Source organism: Styela clava, chromosome 10, assembly GCF_964204865.1.
Source record: "Styela clava chromosome 10, kaStyClav1.hap1.2, whole genome shotgun sequence".
Lineage (NCBI taxonomy): Eukaryota > Metazoa > Chordata > Ascidiacea > Stolidobranchia > Styelidae > Styela > Styela clava.
The window spans coordinates 20,005,403-20,029,194 of NC_135259.1; the positions used below are offsets into that span (position 1 = coordinate 20,005,403).

General features: G+C 35.3%; 1 protein-coding gene across 1 annotated transcript; it reads left to right on the plus strand.

Moving 5' to 3' along the window:
- The first annotated feature begins 108 nt into the window (after positions 1 to 108).
- LOC120342207 (apoptosis-stimulating of p53 protein 1-like) lies at positions 109 to 22,691 on the plus strand. Its single transcript, XM_078116914.1, has 8 exons — positions 109 to 423; positions 830 to 1,011; positions 1,421 to 1,635; positions 2,176 to 2,344; positions 3,137 to 4,947; positions 9,810 to 10,017; positions 16,734 to 16,858; positions 18,895 to 22,691. Exons 1-8 carry the CDS (start codon positions 246 to 248, stop codon positions 18,998 to 19,000), a joined length of 2,994 nt encoding a protein of 997 aa, XP_077973040.1. The 5' UTR covers positions 109 to 245; the 3' UTR covers positions 19,001 to 22,691.
- The last annotated feature ends 1,101 nt before the right edge of the window (positions 22,692 to 23,792 follow it).

Below are 23,792 nucleotides of genomic sequence, written 5' to 3' on the forward strand. Positions count from 1 at the left end.
TAATCATTCAGCTGTGACGGGATTACTTGCAATTTCATCAGAAGTTGGAACCTGCTAATATCATATCTGGATTACTCATAAAAGTTCAAAGTTTAAAGGTCATCAAATCATTGATCCATAACTGGATAACTCAAACTTCTGGGGAAGTTCAAAGTTCATAAAATTATTGACCCGTAACTGAATTACTCTAAATTCTGAGGAAGTTAAAAGTTTAAAGGTCACAAACTCGTTAATCCGTGACCGAAATGATGATTCCAGCAGTGATAAAAGTCTTCCTATCTGACGATCCAAACTCAGCTGTTGATGCTCCGATAACTCCTAACACAACTGCACTAGATGTTATACAATACTGTAGAGAGCCCGGTGAAACAGCTTGCCATCTGGCAGAGCTATGGAGGGGGAATGAAAGAGAAGTCAGTGAAGGTATACAGTTGTATTTATTTCTTACTGAAAAATAGGTTTATAATTATAAAGCAGTTTAAAATATGTATATCACAGAGATTGAACATTGTCATATTTTCAAACTCCCCAAAGTCTAAATTCGAAGTTTGAAGTCGGTGTTGAAATTTTTCTTGTCCAGAGTCGGATTTTATTTACCTGGAGCCATCGTCAATTGTAAATTTTTGATGGTTCTACAGCCCTGGCTTTGGTAACGGTGTGGTAAGCAATACAATAAAACATTGTTTGCTTGTAGTTACATACCGGGGAGATGAAAGGCTCCACTTTCAAACCAATTATGTTATTAATCAATCATTAGAATGTAGCGTTCTTACATTCTTGCAGTCAATTTCAAATATTCTTCTTGGAATCAAAATAATTCTTTATTCAGGTGAGAAACCATACACCATACTGCAGCAATGGGGATCATATGCACCAGAAGTTCAGTTTTATCTCCGTCATGTTAGTGGGAGTGCTGGAAACATTATTGAAAGACAGAATAGCTGGGCTGATGATCAAAATGTCATCCAATCTCTTGCGAATCGAACTGATCTGTCTCTGGCTGAGCTTAAGGTAGATACTGTTTTCTTGATTAGGAGTCTAGTGAAGTGGTTTCCAACCTTCGAAGACTTGTGTGCAACCTAGATTACTAAAGCTTGTGGTCCATTTTCAGCAAAGAAATCCCACAAAATAATTTTGGGTATCATTAAAATGTTTTCTTTTTATTGATATAAAGAATGCAGTAAAAGTGTCAATGACCAAACTAATCCTTGTGTCTATTTATCAGCTCGTTAAGTTGAACTTACAAACCTTGTTTCAATTTCAGCTTTATTTTATTTTTAAAACCCACAATATGCCCAATGGAAACTCCAGGCCAATTTGAAAAATCCTACGAGCCGTGCTGAAAATCGCTGTTTTGGTTAACGTTGTAAATTTTGGTCACTTTTCTTACTTTTTTAATTAAATATAAATATTAATTCAGGAAATGGCTCAAAGACAACAAAAACAAATAGAGCAGCAGCAACAAATGCTGGTAGGAAAGGAACAGAGGCTAAGGTTTCTACGACAACAGGCACAACAACAACAAGCAATGTTGGGCGAGAACGATAGACTGAAACGACTCAGAGAGAAAGCTGAAGCCCAAGAAGCTAAGTTAAAGAAAATTAGAGCAATGAGAGGAAAATTGGATCAAAGAAGGTAAAATACTGATGAATCCCATAATTGCGGGTTCCAATCCTGTGAAGGATATCCTATATGTTAGATCAGCATTTTTCAAACTTTTTTTGCCCCCGAAACACCTACACTTTTAGCTCACCTCACAGAAAACCAAAAAATTAGGAAGCAAAAGTGGGTGTTTTCAAAATTAAAAAGGTTGCTGTTGACTTTGCAATTGAAAAATTAGGCCGGCGGTTAGCGATATTGAGCGAGGAACAAAAACACCATGCCTTCCAGACTTGAAAAGATCTGGTCGTTTGTTTAGATAGCAGAGCCTGTTCAATCTTTGTCACCAGTTTTGAGACAAATTTACAACCCGGAGTCTCCAAAGTACGGCCAATAACGCCATGTTACCAATTTACTCACAATTAAGGCATAAGCATTACATAACGCCTAGTGTTTGAGCAAATCCTTGAGTCGTTCGATTTTGCAAAATTTTTTCAAGAAATTTGGGTCGCTTGAAAACGTTTGGGAACCACTGCCATAATCAATTGTTTTATTGGCTTGTTTATATTTCTACAGATATGACAATACAAATCTCTCTGCTGAACTAGAAGCAGTGAGATCGTTGTTTGAAGAAAAACAATCGGAATTATCAAAAGCCGTTTCTAAGGTTGACGACCTAACAAGACAACTTGACGATCTGAAGAATAGCAAACTGGGGTCAGGAGGTCAAGATAGTGGTCAACAGGTCAGAACGCTACTTGAGAGTTTTTTCTTTACATACATCTAAAAAAAATTTACTTTTGTAATATCAAAAAGTAAACCTAAGCTTTTTTTGGAGGGAATTAGTCGAGACCTTACAATAAGCTACAAATAACAGATCTCAGATAGTGAAGCGAAAGTATGTTTTAATAAAAAAACACATTGAAAATATGTGTGGGCCTACATAATAAAGAAATCTAACAAATAAAGCTTCAAGACCCTCCCAATAAATCTAAACATGATATTCGAAACTGATGAAACGACTTTGGTTCTCTTTAGGCCTGGAATCTTCAAAAAAATGTGTAAAAATAATTCTATGAAAAACATGAATCGTAATATTTGTCACTTTCAGCTTATATTTGTTCAAATTCATTTTCAATCTTTGGGTTAGGGGGATTTGGTTTCTTTCGCACCCATTGGCGAAGCCATTGGCCATGAAGAATCTTAAATAAATTATTGAGTTTGAAATCGAAAAAATCTAATACTTGCTTATAATTATCCAAATTTGGGTATTCTCGTAGTATGTGTACCAGGTTAGGGTTTAGGCCATAAATTTATTCCGATTTTCCTTATTTTAGTTCTATTACGAGTTCGGGGACTGTCTGTGTTAGCCAAGTGAATATGTTAGCCAAGTGAACCCCCTGCCCATAGGTTTCAGTCCTTTTACACAACTTGATGAAAAGTAGGCGAACAAAATTAGTTACCTCCATATTGGTACACACACTTCTGGAGCGTCATAATTTGTTTTAAATTTGAATTTCTAATTATAACTCCACAGGTCACTAACACTGCAGTCGATGGAAATTACTCATCCACATCCGAGCTCGAAAAATTACGGAAGGAATTATCAATTTTAAATCACATGAATGAGGAACAACAAAAACAACTCAACGAAAAACGAAGCGTTTTGAAAAAACGGAACGAAGACGCTGGCGACTTAGATCGCAGAATCGAAGACCTTACTGACAGATTAAAAAAGAAAAGAGCAGCTGCAGGTCTTCCCGACGACCAATGGTCTGGGGGCGATAAATACAAAGCGCAATCGTACAAAGTACCCCCAGGAAAAATGCACACGATTGTGGCCGCAGTCGAACCGGTAAAACAAAGCCCGCAAAATGTACAAGAGGATTATGACATGATGCATATGAAGCACAGGCAAGGGAATTACCAGGGATATGGTCAGGAACAAGTTAACAACAACAATAGTCAAGGAATGTTACAACAAGCTGGCCAACCCTATCGTGGTCAAATTGATAATTCGAACAGGCAAACGCCCCCTTATATGCCAAGACAAAACACGTATGGCGCTCCTAGTGGAAATAAACTTCCCCAAAAACAGCAGTTAACAAAATCGAATAGCAGCGATAACTTGCAAGGACAGGGTGATGGTTTTGCAGCTAACCGTGCGATGTTCGAAAAAGCCCAACCGGGCAACAAACCACCCCCTATTTCTGCTGGAAATCGGGCCCAGTCTGCGATGGCACAGCTATTCCCAACGCCACCTCCGAAAGCTGAATCTCTCACTGCCAAAGTGAGACCAATGTTCGCAAAAGGAGCCCAGCAACAGCAAGGCTATGGATCTCCTACCGCAACAAACGCAGCTTCTAGCCCTGGAATAAATCTCTTCGCTTATACTCAACCACCTGCCGTCACAACCCCTTCGTTTCTGCCTTCGAACGTTACCGTACTTCCGAGTGGAAATATTCGATACACCCAACCCCCTGCTGGTCACCCTCCACCCCCGTACCCAAGCGGGTCTCGTGCTGTTTATGGGGACTCTAATTCCCCTGAACGACATGTACCAATTGATATAGAAGCACTTCGAAGAAAATTTGCACACGCACCTCGCCCGCTTAAAAAGAGAAGCTCAATTACGGAGCCAGAGCGACCTCAAGGGCCTGCGATCCCAAAATTCATTTATGAGCAAATTTATAAACAAGCTGACACGCCCTTTTACCGCCCAAGTGGAGATGACACGCCTGCTGTTCCTGTACCTCCCATACCAGACACCCCACCACCAGCATATGTGGCACCTGCGAAGCCTCCACTTCCACCCATACCTGCTCCAGAGCAGCAACTACCAGATGCAATTAGTTATGAGCATAACGTGTCTCCTGCGGCGTATCGCAAACAGCAACAAAATTTACGCAAAATTGCGGCGGCTGTCAATCAAATGAAATCAGGGCAAGAAATCAGTCAAATCCCCACCCCTGAAGTACAAGAAGACCAATCACGTGTCAGAGATGATTACGATGACCACTCCCCACAACATTCAAATGACTTTGAAACTAGTTCAGATATATCTTCTTCCACCCTTCCATCTATAGTCGTACCACAACTTCCTTACGCCCCCGTCCCGACGAAAAGCAATCTCAAAACGAGAGCAAGCATTCCGAAAGGTCTACGGATCCGTTTCGACCCTCTTGCTCTTCTGCTTGATGCCTCTCTTGAAGGGGAATTTGATTTAGTTCAGGATATTATCGACCAGGTTCCAGACCCTAGTGGGGCCAATGATGAAGGGATTACTGCTCTACACAACGCTGTTTGCGCTGGACATACGGACCTTGTTCGATTTCTTGTACATTATGGGTGAGTTGACTTTACTATTTTAGTCTTGCGAAGTATTAGGTTGATTTCACATAGAAAGATTTCACATGGAAAGTGTTTCACATATAAAGATTTCGCGTAGAAATATTCCACATAGAAAGTTTTTCAAAAAAGTTTCACATACAAATCTTGCATATACAAAACTTGCACATACAAAACTTCACATAGATAGCAGGAATAAGTGAAAACGAATTGAATATTGAAATTAGTTATATCACTAGTAGGCCAGATGGCCTGGTGTGGTGTTTATTAAACACTGACCCATATTTCCTATGTGGCCATGAGCCAATCATATGTGGTTACGTGTTTACCTGTATTCAACTCCTCAATTGATAATGTTATCAAATATTCAGTACCTATGTACAACAACCAGACATGTTTCTATTTTCGGTATCATGTCTCGAGGCAAAACACAAAGTTAATTGAAAGGTATTACGAGGGTCATATTACCAGTTCTTTGAAAAGTTAATCATGTTATTGGTTGGTTATTGAGTTTCTGAAACTGATAAACATCTTTGTAACTCGAGATCAAAAAATGAATTGGGTTGAATTTTAAATACATTCTTGGGTACTGCTGTAGTATGTGTACCAGGTTAGGAATAGGCCATAATTTTATTTCGATTTTCCTTATTTTAGTTCTATTACGAGTTCGGAACCACCATATTGGTTGACATACTTTTGAAGCGCCCATTCTTGTGTATAACAGAGATCACCAAGTCCAAATAAACTACTAATCTAAACAGGGTGACCAAAAAACTCAGAACCCATAAATTTAAGATTCATTCAATAACATTTTTGTTTATGTATGATTGCACCCAGAAAAATCCCAGATAGACAAAGATTGTACATATGCACAATAACCAGACATGTTGCTATTTTCGGTATCGTGTTTCTCGGGCATGCCTTGGTATCATGTCATGGTTATTCAAGTTACATGAAACAAGTTCTATAAATATCTTTGAATGTAACTAGAGAACAAGAAACAATATGGATTGTATTTTCCATATATTTTTATGATGTATGTAATAATGAAATATACCTACTGTATATCCATGCCTATAAGCTGAAATTTTAATTTAATTTAAGTTGAACCAGGTCCAGCCAGACGCCTAAAAACGTGGTTTTCAAGTGTCTTGAGGGATTAAAAGCTATTCAAGCAAAAAAAATTGCTTCAATACAACACATCAATAACTTGTTATAATGTTTTATTGCTCTTTCTGACAATCAATAATAATGATTGAAAGTTGTACTTTGTTTTATGACCGAAACAAATAGGTCAATAACAATAAACATGAGAGCAATGTTCAATTTATGGACATGAAGGTTAAATGATAAATAATAATATAGGGTGTCCATAAAGTCTTGAAAATATTTAAAATTGCAAATGAGATATATCGCTACCATATATTGTTTAAGCCCTCACATAAGTATTAAATGAAGTAAAAATACTTAAACAATTACTGATTAAAAGAAACCGGGTCAAGATATATTAAGAACTGACTTTATAAAAAAATTGAAATTGTGAATGGATATTATGGACACCCTTTATGTTAATGTCAGCAAAAAACAGGAAAATGTAAAGGAGTATCGAATGTCATAAAGAAATGCACTGAATGTCATATAAAAGTGTGCCAGTAAATTATAAAATCCAACAGAATTTGGGGGGAATATCAGATTTCGTGGGATAGTGAATTTGAAAAAAAAGTAGAAAATGAGTATCCCTCTAGCGTCCCGATCTTAGAGTACTGAAAATTTGGTATCGATCGAAAATGAAAAACAATGGACACACCAAAATAATACAGCGACATATGCACACAATAGTTACTCAAAGCCCTGTTTTTAGAATTACAATATTTCACAGAACTCGAGGATATTTGGGTTATGTTGTCTATTGAAATGATTTGCAAACATTATTGTTGACCACTTTTTTGGTCAACTTCCAAGAAAATTAACTTGAATGTCCATTCCCCCCTGAAAAATCAGATAAAAGCAAGTATGAATGCACTATGATAAGTTCAATATACATAAAATGATTGCAAACAGATCATTTTGAACTAATGCCAAGTGAAATTTGCACTGATGATCACTACGTCATAAACTTCCAATGCAAGATTACAATTTAGAAGACACACATCTACTGCCCATTCTTTATCAAGTTTACCAATCGTTTGACTATACTGAATGTGTCGAATAATATAACCAAGTACACATTATTAAACTTAACATCGTTGTATACAAATTTAATTTGAAAACCAGAAAATGAACTATTTTGCGATTAGAAATAAACCACAAGAAATTAAATACGCTGTGTACGTACGCCATCCTTTGAAATTAATTCAACCGAATCAGTAAAAACAATTCAATTTTGGGCGCTCCAGAAGTGTGTGTACCAATATTGAGGTAATCAATTTTGTTCGCCTACTTTACATCAAGTTGTGTAAAGGGACTGAAACCTATGGGCAGGGGGTATATTCACTTGGCTAACAGAGACAGTTCTCGATCTAATTTTTAAATTAGATCGTAATGCTGAATCGTAAAAATTTTGAACGTTTTTAAAAATACATACGGTACTCAATTTCATTTTAATAAAAATAATAAAATCATTAACATATTCACTATTTTTGCCTTGTAAATTGGATAACTCCAATATATTTAAGGAGTTTGTCGTCTTTTTCCAATTTCCGTTCATTTCTATTTTTATATGTATAGTTAATAACACTAATATATTTAGGAAGGGAGGTCACATGCCTACTTAAATTACTTTTGTATGACTGCCCTATGTAAATTAACAAATTTTTTTGAGTGATGACATTCTAGACCAGGGGTCGCGACCCCAAATTGGGTCGAAGTGATATATAGGTAGGGCAGCGAAGAGGTCATGGGGTCGGTGAGGTTGCTGAGGTGTTGTAAAGGATGAATACATAAATCATCTAAAATTTGACAAACCATGTTAAATATAGCAGTTTGTACCATGGCTTACTGTAAAACAGGCCCATAGCCGTCACTCTATGCTTATGCTATTGAAAATGTGTGTGCCTCTTGTGACATCACTGTTTGGTTTTAGCTTATTTTATTTGAAACCACCACATGTTCAAACTCAAAGGCCCAGTGAAAGAAGCTCTAAAGTTTCATGAAAAATATACCGGGATCGCACTGGACACTTGAAAGTTGTCTTTGGGGTCGTCCTGAAAAAAGCTTGGGAACTCCTGGTCTAGACTATTACAAAAATCAATAATTTCCATATTTAATGTAGATAATTTTAACTACATTTGAATATGACCTTTATTTACAGTATTTGTCATTTGTATTGTACATATCTATTTCAGATGCTTCCTTCAATTTAGAATTTCTCTTAAATGATGAGTTTATATTATAAATAAATCTCCCTTCCTGTAAGTGGTTAGATTTCAACGTCAGATCAACCATTACAAAATTTTAATTTGTCAATGTCTCGACAGGGCGGCCATTATTGTATGTTTTGGAAAATCTTCTCTACCTTACGGCTATGATAAAAATGTTGTTTTTACAAGCCATGTCCTGTTTCAGGACTTTTGAATAATTGAGCTTGAAAAATTGAAATTAAAAAAAATTGGAAAAAATGTGCTGTATGGATTCAAGATAATTTGAATTATTGTTTTTGAATGACATTTTGGTTTGGAAAATATATTATAAACAATGACGACATAGATTGTTGCATACTTTTTTTGTCTGATGGCCATTTCCACAAAACCTTGGCAATAAATTTTTTTTTAATTCTGGAAAATGAGAATTTACTGTATCAAATATACATAATTTGAAATGTATTTGAATATTCTATATTTTTTGACATTTTGGACCACAACCACCATACATGCCAAACAAATGATATAAAAGTCATAGTTTTTCGCATTTGAAATTTGGTGGTTAATAAAAAAAAGTACATTCATAGTGGAATATTAGAATATTCAATTTTGGGTGCTTAGTTTTTTCCTGCAGATAGCTTTTTGCCTATTAAAATTCCACGCTGATAAATAGAAATCTTTTTGTTATGCTTTCTACTATGCGAAATCTTCCCATCTGAAATATTTTATGTGAAATCTTTCTGTGGAATTTTCAATGTGAGAAACTTTGTATGTGAAATCTTTCTATGTAAAAAACTTTCCACATGAAATTATTTTATGTGAAATCCACCTAATACTTCCAATGAAAATCTCTCATGGCATCTAAACCATAATACAATAAGATTAAAAGCTTACTAACATGGAATTGTCTATAAGCTGGATTAATACATATTAAAAGCTATGGGAAACTCTTCAAGTGTAAGGTGCTTTAGAAAGTCAATAATATTTGGTTTAGGTTTATAGGGATTAGATAGGATATGCGGCTGGGTTATGTTTTATGGAAGTGATAAAATATAGAAAATTAAAGTGTCCTATTATAAAAAATGTTACTAAATTGCTCTTTGTTATATCAATTCCCTTCCTTTTCTTATGAAGGATAATGAAAAGCATGTATTTTGAAATTTCTATATTTTTAGAGATTTTTCAACCATTACTTCATCATTTTGAAATCTGCAATTTTTTGTGAGATGTTTCAACTCTTGGTTAACCCGGGAGTTTTGTGGGTCGGGGGCTGCCACTATTATCAAACTTGCTGCACTGAGGGCAATTTTGATTTTTCAATATTAGGTTTGCTTATAGATATATCTACAGTGTAATACAATACGGACGAAAAAAGACAATTAATTAAACTATTGCACAGAGTTCTTCAAGTCTCTGGAATGTGTCACTGGGGTTTCGCAACACCAAAAATGTTGCAAACCAATGCCGTAACCATTTATTGAAAATATACTTTTTCCTCTTCAGGAGTGACATTAATGCGGCTGATACTGATGGCTGGACGCCTCTGCATTGCGCTGCCTCTTGTAACAACTTGAGTATGGCAAAGTTCCTCGTAGAAAATGGGGCTTGTATCTTCGCAACTACGATAAGCGATGGTGAAACCGCAGCTGATAAATGTGAAGAATTGGATGAAGGATATCTGCCATGCTTTGATTATTTATCAGGAATACAGGTTAGTCTGAAGTTCCCTGGCCGGGATGAATTCTTGGGGATTTTGCTTCATACTTGCTGTAGTATTACTACCGTAATATTCTTTTTTAGGGAGAACTGATTGTTATTATCATTATAATACATATTTATCCACACCTCATTAACTACTTGAACTGTGCGAAAGTCGTAGTGTATGTTAACAATAGCAACCATTAATAATGGTTGAACAAGCAAAGTAATTTTTATAGTGAGGGAGGTATATAAGTTCCAAAGTAGATGAAGGAAGGAATTATGGAAAGGGTTGAGAACCACTGGGTTAGTTGATGCCATACAGCGTGGATGGCAATTTTTTCAATGAGCGGGTCAAAAATTATATTTTCTTTGTATAAGGGAGATTGTGGACCAAAGGTTTTGATAAAATTATGTGTGAACACACAAATTAGAATGTATATGAATTACCGAAAAGATTTTGTAATGCTTCTTCAAATCATTTCATTTTTTCCAAAGGATTTGTAAGGGAGTTACATTAGAAAGGTTTCACATACAATGATTTCACATACAATGATTTCACATACAAAGGTTTCACATACGAATATTTCACATACAAAACTTCACATAGAAAGCAGTAATAAGAGAACATGGATTAAATATTTGAAATTGGTAATATCAGTAGCAGGCCAAATGGCCTGGTGTGGTCTTTATTAATAAACACGGGAGGCATTATGTTTTTTTTTTTCAATCTGGGAACATTTTGAATAATTTAATCCGCGGGTGTGCAACGCTTTTTGTTGTTGTTGCCAAAATTTAGCGAGAAAGGCAAGAGAGGAAAATGCAGCTATCGCTTAGCCTCACAGTAATAAATTCCCTAGGCAAACGCAGCGACAATAGAAATTTTTTCTATGCATTTTATCCATGTGAGCACCTTTTCAAACGTAAACTGTCGGATGAGATTTTTATGGTTGATGGAGAAAAATCTGAGTGTTGACAAGGGACAGACTAAATGGCTTGGCAGGCCGGGTTATGGACTGTAGGCGGCCTGTTGCAGACCCCTGATTTAAACCATTGTCTGACTTATTCAGTAATAGCAAGATACAACTTAACACAATCATAATAATTATAGCTATTGCATTGAATTTCTGTAACATTCTATCCTTCTACTATGAAGGTCACAAATTCGAAACAATGTTTATGAAAAGCCTAAGTAGCTTTAAAACACTTGAGACCTACTTCAAAATATCTCAAAACCATAAAATATATATTATATACAATCAAGTATGATCAGTTAAAAAAGACACAATATATGTACCGCTTATAGATAGTCAAGTAAGTACTGTGGCTCATTTATATATAGTAACATACAGTCGCAGAGTATTCGTAAAGACCTAACATTTTAAAGGATTTACCCATGTATAGTTTGTTAGCCCTTATATGTGTATCAAATGAATACAGGTTAAAATAATACAAACCTGGTTATTAAATTTAGAAATCTGGAATCCCGGTTGCTGACTCCGTAGTTAGAAAGTTCGATTAATATCAATATTAATAAATACAATAGTAATTAATAATCATGTTTATATATTATTAATATTGAGAACTGTCTTCATAACAAAATTGAAATTGTAACAGGACCATACATTATTAGTTGCTGATGTAAAGTCCAAGCTTGTTATTTCAAATACAAAGCTTATTTTTGAATCTTGGCCTCTTTGTAAACCTTTTGTGTTTGGCGGTATTAATGGTTTGTTTAACCACCTGCTAAAAGGTGTATATATACTTGGGCATGAGTCCAGTCCTTCCAAACACACAATAGCTCTTTGTGTATCCGTGGCCGCTCGTTCAGAGTTTTCAAAATGATAATTTCCATATGAAACTATCGTTTATTTTATGATCGCTTTTCTCATTCATCAATGGACCAATTGCCTTGAAATTTTCAGTGGTTAAAGATGTGTGCAATCTTTTCTGTGTGCAATGTAATCAAAAATTGTGCACCTTGTGGTAGTTCCGCTCTCTCGTTAATCATGAAGACTGCAGTACCGTTAGTCTACTGTGACAGTTTGCACACCAGTACTACTCCGTTTTGGCCTTTATGTCCATATATCTGAGCATCGCTCTCTAGTTTCAATAAAAATTTGGTTTCGGTAATCCTTGTATGTAACAGTTAGAATCCAAATGGAAATTGTGCCGTTGTTCATATATTTCAGTTATTTATTTACATATTGCTCGATATGTATCGGCATGTTCGGTCATCATGCATAATCATAATATACCTAAGTCATAACATGATCCAAATAGATTTGTGAGTTCACATGCTATTATTCATTTAGGCTACTTGAGTTATTTAAATTTGCATATTCCTTAATATATCGATCGTGCTGCATGAGTCATAACATGTTGCAAATAGGTTTGTAGGTTTACATGCCGTTGTTCTTTTACTTCAGTGAACTATTTACATCAGTGGTTCCCCAACCGTGGGCCCGTGGCCCTCCAAGGGGGCCACAGAGCATTTGAAGGGGACCACAATGCTAGGTGAAGAACTGATTTTACTTTTCACTTCACAAGAAAACTCCTCGTTCTTCCTAGTACCATTGCCTGATAAGATAATTTCACAGAGTGTTTTCACTTTGTGATCATGAATTGTTTGAACCTAAAGGCATTCAGAATCTACCAATGAAAATAACACTATAAATACTATTCCAATGATAAACAGAGGGGCCATGAGTTCTAAAAGCCTCCGGATAGGGACCACCAGTCATAAAAGGTTGGGTGCCATTGATTACTTATCAATTTTAATCGGTAAGTATGTTGATAGGTATTTGTCTGTCTGTTTGTCTGTTAGATGCACACGAAAGCGAGATTGAATCTGCTCCAGATTTTGCATGTGCATTCATCATATGTCGGACCGGAAGCCTATTGATTTTGGATGAATTATGTCGTATAATTAGCGAGTTATTAATTAATTAGTGATGGGACACAAGGTGTCACTATGGGGTAAGAGCGCTGTTTTGGGGGATCCCCTAACTTTCGATCGATAAGTCTTCGGGCTCTGACCGATATTCTCGTTTACATATTGTTTCATATATCGGTCCGTCTAGTTTTACTGTATAATCATAATATAAGTCATAACATGTTCCAAATAGATTTGTAAGTTCACATGCTGAGGTGGTCAGAGTCATATTGTGAATAATCATTTTGATTTTAAAAATCAGAGAAAATGCATAGGAATACTGAAACAAGTTAGTTTAACAGTCGTCTTTCTTTAAGTACCGTAAAGACAGCATGTACTTGAAATACCCTGCTTTCCCCGACATGAGATCATGAAAAAATTGGTATTTTGAATTTTCCTTCTTTTACTTTGTTTCCAAATTTTATTAAAATGCAGTGTACAGCAGTGTTTACTCTAAGCAAATTATGAGTGCGGAAGTGCTTCGTAGGCGAAAAAACGGAAGTGTTCTGGCCGATTTTTACAAGTTAGGTGCCCTAGCTTTCGTTTTAACTCATTTCAAACAGCATAGATACTCGAAAAAGCGCCCATTTCGTTAATATTACGAATTAAAGAGTCTGTGTGTCGTGTGTGTGTTAGCTTTGTGGTATTTGTGGTTTAGTAATTGAGTGAAAGTTTTTTTTCGACTCCATAATCAACGTGAAGGCGATACATGATTGATGAAAACAATTATGAAGCATATTGTAGAATTCCAAGAAAGAGAATAAAACCTATATTTAACTTTATAGCACGCAAGCACAATTTCTGTGCGCAAATGCAAAATCAAATAAAATGAGTTTGAAAATAGAATTTTTAAATATAGATAATTTGACCTGTCTTAGCTTTTCTGTCATTATGCAGTTTCGTTTGCTGTATTTATCTAATATTGATCAATTATTCGAGTTCCTTTCTGTTGGTTCAAGTAGGATTGTCCTTACTAAGGATACAGAAATCATGTTTTTGTATGCATTGCGCTTTCGAGGCAGGAAGCCAAACTGAAAGATTTTATTCAAATATTTAAATTTGCTATCCTTGTGTTTTTAAGCCAGAAAGCCTAACTTGGAAATTGTATACGAATAATAAAATTTGATATGCATTATTGTTGATTGAATATATTTTAATATTTTGAATATAGATTATAGTTTTGGGTTATGTTGAATAAGACAATGAGTGGCATTGTGGACTATAATTATGTTCAAGGTACAGGGTGACCCCCGAAAAAAAGGCTCTAAACATGGTTCTGTATAAGCAAATTATGATAGAAATTACTGGATTTTAGCTTGTCTTGTCTAATATTTTGAATATAGATTACAATTTTGGGTTATGTTGAATAAGACAATGTGTGGCATTGTGGACTATATATTCAAGGTACCCCATTGATATGATAGAAATTACCGAATTTTAGCTTGTCTTTGCTTTTCTGTCATTATGCAGTTTCGTTTGCTGTATTTATTTAATATTGATCAATTGTTTGAGTTCCTTTCTGTTGGTTCAAGTAGGATCGTCCTTACTGAGGATACAGAAACTGTGTTTTTGTATGCATTGCGCTTTCGAGGCAGTAAGCAAAACTGAAAGATTTTATTCAAATATTTAAATTTGATATGCTTGTACTTATGGGGCGTAAATCCAAACTTGAAAATTTTTACAAATAAATAAATTTGGTAATCGAAATTAGTAAGCCAAACATAAAAATATTATACAAATAATTAAATTTGATATGCATAATTGGTAGTCAATGCTGAATAATGTACTGTCGTTGATTGGATACATTCTAATATTTTTGAATATAGGTTGTACAGTTGGGTCATGTTGAATAAGACAATGTGTGGCATTATGCTTTTAAAGCAGAAAAGTTAAAACTGATGAGACATTTTAAAAAGGGCTCAATAACTTAATGTAGACCAAACCAATATTCTCCAAACTTCCTGAACCTTAGATATTGATTGTGCAGAAGCAGATTTTTAAACGAAATATTCTAAAATTTTTGAAATCAAGAATTCACTCTATCGAATATACCTGATATTTCATGTACATGGATCCTATTCATTCTATAATTAAGAATTTATTTAACAAAAAGTAACTAATTTCAAAAGTATTCAAATATTTGATTCATTTTTGAATCGCTGATGTAGGCTACATATTCAAAGTACAAGGGACCCCCAAGAAAGAGATGCCATAAATTTTTTTTTTTCATATTTTCAATATGTGCCAAATGACCTGGGTTTTATTTTAAACATATGTTTGTGAATGATTGCACCTAAAATGTTCAATCTAATATGTTTCAAATGGCCCAGGTTCTATTTCAAACTTCTGTTTATGTATGATTATACCAAAAGTTTCAATCTAGGACGCTCTGCACCAAAGTTTTATTCTCTCAGTAATATGTTCAAATTGATTTCTGTTTTTTTTTTTGTCATACTGTGGGTAGATATAGGAATTCTAAGGCCTGTTTTCTATTATTATAAAAACATTATTATGCCCACATTATATTCCTGACAATGGCTCAGGTGCTTGGTCTTCTGTGCGTGTATGGTTGTACCCAAAGTTTCAGAATTCTAGGACGCTTTTCACAAAAGTTATGTTTTCTCTAGAATATGTTCCAAACGGCTCGGGTTCTATTTTTTGTCACCCTGTGGGTAGATATAGGGATCATAAGCCAGCTTTCCTATTGTTATAAAAAACATTGGCTGAGATTGAAACGCCAACTTTATATTTCTGACAATGGCTCAGTTGCCTGAATGAGTCCACCATACTGTTAAGAAAATAGGAAAAAAAACTATTTTTGATTTTTTAAATCCTTCCTATTGACATAATTTGGGGATTATGGCTTCGGTTAAAAAATAGCTTAAAAGCATATATATTTTATCACAAATTTCTCAAATTCAAACGCCCACTTTATATTTCTGACAATGGTCCAGATGCCTGAATGAGTCACCTCCATATGATCGCAGACATAGGATTGTACTATTTACTCAATGGGTTTGAGAGGTTTAAATACTCTCGTTAGCGACCTATTTATAAAGTTTCAAGTTTCGCTGTTCCGGTTGAACAGTTCCCCCTATTTTCGGTTGATGTCGTTTTGTACTACGTCAGTGTAATTTGTTACTATTTTGGGTGGAGACATGAATATTTAAAAATTAACATGGATTGATGTCTCACAATATGTTACCGACCTGTTTATAAAATTTCCATGTTTCAGTTGAGCGGTTCTCCCTAAATATAGGTTCACGTCATTTTGTGCTACACAATTTAATAATGATTTGTTACTCTTTTGTGATGAGTAGAAAGAACGTGGTCAGGTAAAATGTCATATGAGGACTCCAAACCAAATGGCAGAGCTTTGTAGAACTGTTTTAAGGAAATGGAAAACATATATTTTTGATTTTCAAACTCTTCTTATTGAAATAATTAAGTGAATATAGACTTTGGTTAAATTCAGTTTAAAAAAAGCATATAAATACTGGGTGTCCATAATCCATAAAGTCTTAAAATTTTTTAAAGCGAATTTATCGATACCGTAATACATTGTTTTGCCCTTACAAATATATTAAATGAAGTAAAAATACTTTTATTAAAAATTCTGATAAATAATCAACAAACCTGGTTAAGATATATTGAGAACTGACTTCATAACAAAATTGTAAAGGGACTTTATGGACAACCTGTATTTCATCGCAATTTTTTCAAAATTTCATCATTCGCCAAGTGTTCCCATTATTAACCACATTAAAGCAAATCCAATATATCATATTTTTCAGGAAAAGTTTGGAATCGTGAACAAAGGACAAGTGTTTGCTTTGTATGATTACGAGGGAGAAGCAGAAGATGAACTTTCTTATAAAGATGGAGATATAATGACTATCATACGACGAGGAGATGACAGGTAGAGATCTTTTTTCCTTGATGTTTTTGAAATATTCATTTTGAAGCAGTATGAAGTGTCTCAACACTGCTGTTTCTGGAGTTTTTTTTTCTCATATTTTTCTTTCTATGAGTATTTTACATCCACAGATTGCCTTAGTTATTCAGAGTAGTAGTGCTTTTATTTTACCGTAAGTCGACGCAAAGGCTGATGAACACAATTGAATTAATATGGCAAGACATTTTACCGGTAAATGCTGGCATCGGCCATGGATTGAATATTTTGCGAAACAGAAATTATTATCCACTGGAAAAGTTTTATTCTAAAGAATATTTTAATGATTTTCTTTCCGCTTTGTACCCAATTAACTGGACCCAACTAATTCTGTTGTGCCTTACAAATCGTGGGATCATAGGGGCTGCTTGTACGAAACCTTGTTTGGTGCAGAAGGTGTGAATAAGAGTCAAATAAACATAATTTTGTTTTGATTGGTTCTCTACTGCTATCAAATATTAATCATTCCTGAATTGGCCTGAGCACCAATTAGATCAACGTTTCTCGAACTTCACATGTACTAGTGTGGAAATCCCAATTTCTCAAAAATACATAGATAAAAATAGTGTCAAAATTCCCAGGGCCAGATCATTTGAAAACCACTGAGTTATATTAAGATTCTGAGATCTTTTGCTTGAAATTAGAAATTAGATATGAAATTCTGTCAAAGAAGCTATTCATGAATATTATATTGTGTATAAGCATCAGGTATATTTACTTTCCCTCCAGCCGGAATCACGTAAGCAAATATATATGGCTTCTATCTGTAATCTGCTGATCAACATTACAGGGTTTGTAGTCATTACTAAGGAGAAATGCACATAACACGCTTTCATAACACAGACGCGATGAAGGCATAGTTATCTTAGAGCAGGGGTGAGGCGAATTACGGCCCACGGGTCGAGCTCGGCCCGCCATAATGTTTCATCCGGCCAGCTTGTGTCTGCTGAAATTTTGACTATACTTATCATGGATATAAATTTCTGTTGACTATATTATATAGCTGATAAATAATGTCATAACATCCCCGATTGTTACATTGTGTTTCTTATTATTATATAAACGTCAGCCTAGCTGTTGTAAATAAACTGTTTGGACCTCCAGAAGTATGCGCACCAAGATGACGCACAACCTGAACATAGTATGTGTGTACCGGTTAGGATTCAGGTTGTGCGACATCTTGGTGCGCATACTTCTGGAGCACCAACTGTTTTTTATAATTGAGTTTTGAGCCTAGGTAACCAGGTCTATTTTTGTATTTATCTGTTTTTCTCATTTTTTTTAGTTTAAAACGTTTTTTAGACTCTAGAAAACCCTCGTTTTTGACCTTCGCTACATTTACAATCTTAACTCGGCAATTGGAAATTTCCTTTGTCATTCCTGGCGATGCGCCTGGTTTCAAGTTACTGTCAGTCGACGTACACCGACTGACATTCCTGCCAGGACTATAAATCCAGCGGTAAAGCACTTAGCTTGTCCGCGCTTGTAGATCAGCGGTTATCAAGGGGGCCACAGTGCAGTTGGGGAGGGCATTTCTATGCAAAGAACTAATTTTACATTCCCATTACAAGAGATCTTCCTGTACTTTCTAGTTTCATTGCTTGATCAGCTCAATGAGTGCTAAAATCCGCCGAAAGTGGGCCTTTCGAGATATTGTCCGAATAGGGGCCACGAGCCATGAAAGGTTGGGGACCACTGCTATAGATTCAGATATAGCTCTCTGTTCACCGTTGGGTTTTGCAACTCTTCTATCATTAATCGTTTGAGTGAGGTGACCTTTTCCTCAGACATAATATAAATAGAAAATGATTTTTTCAGTAAAATTTATATGATAGAATTATTACCTTAAAAATTTAGTACTCCTGAAGTATTAGCACCATGATGACGCATAACCTGAACCCTAACATAGTACACAACCTGAGTTCAGGTTGTGCGCCATCTTGGTGCGCATACGTGAGGAGGTCCGAAAATTTTGATGAAATCAACTCTTTTTATTTTTTTAGTGAGCTGGAATGGTGGTGGGCAAGAAAGCAAGATAAAGAAGGATATATCGCTAGAAATCTACTTGGAATGTGGCCAAGGATAAAGCCTAGAGATGACCGAGATTGAGATGGCCATTGAAACGAAACTTTCAAATTTTCACTCCAAAAAATTTGCACCCTACACAAGATTAAAACTACAAGAATAAGATTGCTAGGTGCCCTGTAAGCTATTTTGAAAATGACTTCAAATGTTTTGAGTTGAGTTTTTTATTCTGTACTTTGAGGAATTGGTACCCTGGATCAAAATAAAACTGCAAGACACTCTTCAGTTATTTTCAACTATGCCTTTGCATTAGTGAATCTGTATGCGTATAACGCAAAGATGCTATAGCAAGAGTGAAAATAACTATTCTATTCAATTCAGGAGTCTTGCTGCACACTAACATAAATGTATTTCTGTAACGTTTCATCTGACCAAAATCAGACTTCCTCGAACAAGCAGTCTACAATACATTTGTGTCATTGTGCTGCAGCACTCTTGAATTGAATAGTATGGTCATGTTTATCCTTCTCCCTTGCTACAACATCCTTGCATTGTCGCATACGAATCAACCAGCGCAAAGGCATTGAAGAAGGATTGGAAGTTACTCTCGTGCAACCTCTACTGATGGTGTTCTTAAGCTTGACTTTTTTTGGAAATTTCTCACGCCAAATTAGTTAATCATTATGCTGGTACATTTACACCAAATGTTTGCTATTTTTCATTCCTTTTTGAAATAGAGCTTTTGGAATTTCACCACAAAGAATTTACACATTGTATCAAAATAAAACCAAGGTGCTCTATCGGCTATTTTCAAATTGGCTTTCTTGGAATTACCAAGTTTATATACTTACGTAAAATCGAAATCCCTTTTCAATTGTTTTTGAAGAAAATATGAGTGTTAAGATATTTTAATTACCGGTATGTTTTGCTTTTAAATTTTGCTTTGATCCTCTTGCACCTCAGACCACTTTTTTTGAGCATGAATTGTTGACTTAGGATGGGATTTGGAATCTTACAATCAAAATACGCCCTAAATACCACTGGAATGTTAAACAGGGGTGCTAAAAGTCTCCAGTTGGTGGCCACGTGCTTTTAAAGGTCTATAATATGATTTTGGCCATCTTCGACTGTAAATTCTAATTATATCTTCCAATACACATTTATCTGTTACATGATTTAATATCGAGCGTATGCCAGACAAGTGGTCGTATTGTCATGCATTGTGTGTTCTCGACCTTTCTTTTTAAAAATCTATTGTTACATCACTAACAATAGTATGACATAACAAACACCTGTTTGAATCTATTGTTTCAAATTTTGGAACAGTCGTCAGAATTGATACAGAATTTTTTATGAAGATGCATCCACACATTTACTCTAAATTAGACTCGGGATAAGTAGACTCCGTTACTTGATAACTAATCTAAACAAAACTGGAATCTCTCTGGTTCTGCACTTCTAACTCAATTTATAGGTATGTCCTAAAGATGGCGGTTTGTTTTGTTGTTTAAATGAGGATCCCACGACTCTAAATTATTGAAGGATATTCTTGATTATATCATGGAAGATCTACGATCTCCATCTGGTACAGTATTGTTTACCTCATCTATTACACCCTGGGAACAGGGGAAATGAAATTTCTATTTACCAAGTTAGATCGAAACAGCTAGCAGGTCCGGCCGAACGCCAGAAATCGTGTGTTTTCATGAATCTTGAGGTTCTAAAAAAGCATTTCAAGCTACAAAAAATTGCTATGTGGGTTACAGAAAGATGCTTCTATTTTTTTACATTTCAAAAAAAAAGGGGGGGGGGCAATCTTCAAAACCACCCCCTGTCATACGCCCCCTGCCTGGGAAAGATGGTGGACATGACTGAAATCATAGCTTTTACTAGAATTAATATTTGTAGATTTGGACCATTTTCATAGAGTTCCACTGAGCAATAGGTACCGGCACTCCTAATCCTACTGTAAAGATTACTGTTTTTCGCTAAAAATATTTCTACTTATATCTTTACCTATAAACCGGAAAAGTGTTTTATGTCTATGGTGCTATATCATTTGAAGAATTAATAAATAATACCGGTATTATTGAAACATTGGATGTATTCGTCAATTCAACCATTTTACTTTAAAATTTTCCACCCTGTATGTAATCTTTATCTTGGCTAGAAAAGGCTCTATTCAATATATGGTGCTATCGAACTTACATAGATATTTACGCTGTCATATGGCAGGTGCTTTCCAACGTCATGTTTTATATCTGTCATTACAAAATTTCTTATGGGCTCTACTAGGCTCCTACATGGTTTAATATTTGTGGATTTGGACGTTTTTTATTCAAATCTACCAAGCAAGAAGTACTTCTAGTACACTGCAAAGATCAGCGTTTTTCGCTTAAACGTTTATAAAGCTGTATCACTCATATGTAATAACACTGTCATATGGAAGATGCTTTTCAACTTCGTGTTTTATATCTCCATCACATGTGTTTATAACGGTTCCATTACATTTGAACCCGTGTACATTTGAACCCACGACAATTGCACCTGCATACTATTGCACCTATGAAAATTTTTGTTGTTTTACGGATATTTGAACCCATACTAACCCTAACCTATGGGTTTTGCACCCGCATATAGATTGAACCCGCGAATATACACATGGGTTCAAATGAACGTGGGCTCAAATGTACGGTCACCGTTTATAACAATTGGAAATCAATATCTGCCATTACCAAATCAGCTTTACCATACGTTTTCAATAGTTATTGAGAATTTTTTATACCGCATCACTATCAGACAAGCAGTCATTGATATCTGTCCATATATAAGATAATATTTATTATTTGAAAGGACCGTAATCTTCCCAGTTCGGCATCGCCTATCTAATTTGTTACACCTTGGGTGGAATTTGGACCCGGGATGTGTAATGTACGTTGCTCACACAGTTAAGTTGGCGCTCCAGAAGTGTGTGTACTAATATGGAGACGAGCTTATCGGTCAGAGACCGAATACTTATTGATCGGAAGTTAGGGTATCCTCCAAAACAGCGCTCTTTCTCCATAGTGACACTTTGTGTCCCATCACTAATTAATTGATAACTCGCTAATTATACGACATAATTCGCCCAAAATTAATAGGCTTCTGGTCCGAGATATTATGACTGCACATGCAAAATCTGGAGCAGATTCAATCTCGCTTCCGTGAGATATCGCGTGCATCTGACAGACAAATAATACCCATCAACATACTTACTGATTAAAATCGATAAGTAACAACTAGTTTTGTTCGCCTAATTTACTTCAAGTTGTATGTAGGGAATGAAACCTATGGGCAGGGGTATATTCACTTGGATAACACAGACAGTCTCCAAACTCGTAATAGAACTAAAATAATAAAAATCAGAATAAAATTATGTCCTAACCTGGTACACACACTAACTCTTCAACTGCTTGAGGCTTGAGACTATTCGCTCTTTTATCAATTTATAAATATATTAATCAAAATTGCTTTGGTACAGACCATTTGTACAAAGCCTTACAGGTGTTTAAGTTTGCACAATTTTAGTTCATATATGTTCTCTGTAATTACGGTGCAAGTTTTGTAATTTCACTGATTATTTTTAAATATACTTTTCAATTAACATGTGCCATATTATTAATTTTTGTCATGATGATGTCATAATAATTCATTGTGTTGTTGTTTTATGATGTAACACTTATTATATGTATTGTCATTTATTTTCAAATAAACTATTATTATTCAAACTACAGTATGTTATATATTATTAACTGATTCTCTTTGGCAGGACGTAATTGTACATGATTTTTTATCGCAATGGGTCTTTCAGTCCAGGCACGTAAATTGATAAAAACGTGGATTCATCACTCAGTCAGTTCGCGTTGTTGTCACATACAATATGAAACATGTTTCATTAATAACTAAATAAGAAGAGTCACATTTCGTAATTGCATTTCAAAAACATAACTAGGCCTACATAACCACAATAAAAATTGGGCATTCACTGCGACCTTTGATGGACTAGAAATCTAAGATGGCGGCGATTCGAATTTTCTTCAGAACCGATTCGAATAATTTAGTATTCGATTCGAAATGCCAAGATCTATAACTTGCCTGCAATTAACAAATTTGCTTTTACGAGACGAATAAACATACATACATACATACATACAAATTTCGTTTCAACCGCTGTATACTGATATCGCTATGCCAGCAGGACTTCGTAATGTAGAAATCCAAATTCCTATCCGAATTGAAAAAGAAAAAAAAATGGTTACGACTCCGCTCCAGGTTATGAAAAAATTTAAAACGGAGTCCAGATTTTAAAAGAAAATGACTCATACTCGAGTTCCGAACTCGGAAAAATCAAATTTTGAAACATTTGGCTTGTTCGACTACCTTGGGGCCTTTGTAGCAAAGATGTACATTTCTATTCAATTTTATAAAGAATCGAAGTTTGCTATTAAACATATCCAACCGTGTACAGAGCCAAGATTATGGCAAAAGCGTACCTGACTTATAGCCGGTGATGGGATTCAGCCGGTTCGCATCGGTTCTATAGAACTGTCTCACGGAATTTTATGAGAACAGCGAACCGGTTAGCATTACTGAAAAAAAAACATGAATTTTTGGCTGAAAATATGACTTTTGTGAAGGAACCGGCTGACGAAACATTTGAATCTCACCTCTGCTTATAGCAATCCATGTTCAGTCGAGGGCTGAGTACTGTGATTTGAGCAAACTGGTATCAAAATATTTAAAACCATGTGGTACTGTAGCGAGTACATAAGGATAGTTCAAACGGCCAACGCTTATGTGTCGAGATTCCAAGTCACTCTTAGAGATTGAATTTTAA

Coding starts and splice junctions, on each gene's coding strand:
- LOC120342207 (XM_078116914.1), top strand. CDS start 246: ATGATGATTCCAGCAGTGATAAAAGTCTTCCTATCTGACGATCCAAAC. Junction 424..829: donor TGAAAGAGAAGTCAGTGAAG/GTATACAGTTGT, acceptor TTCTTTATTCAG/GTGAGAAACCATACACCATA. Junction 2,345..3,136: donor GTCAAGATAGTGGTCAACAG/GTCAGAACGCTA, acceptor ATAACTCCACAG/GTCACTAACACTGCAGTCGA.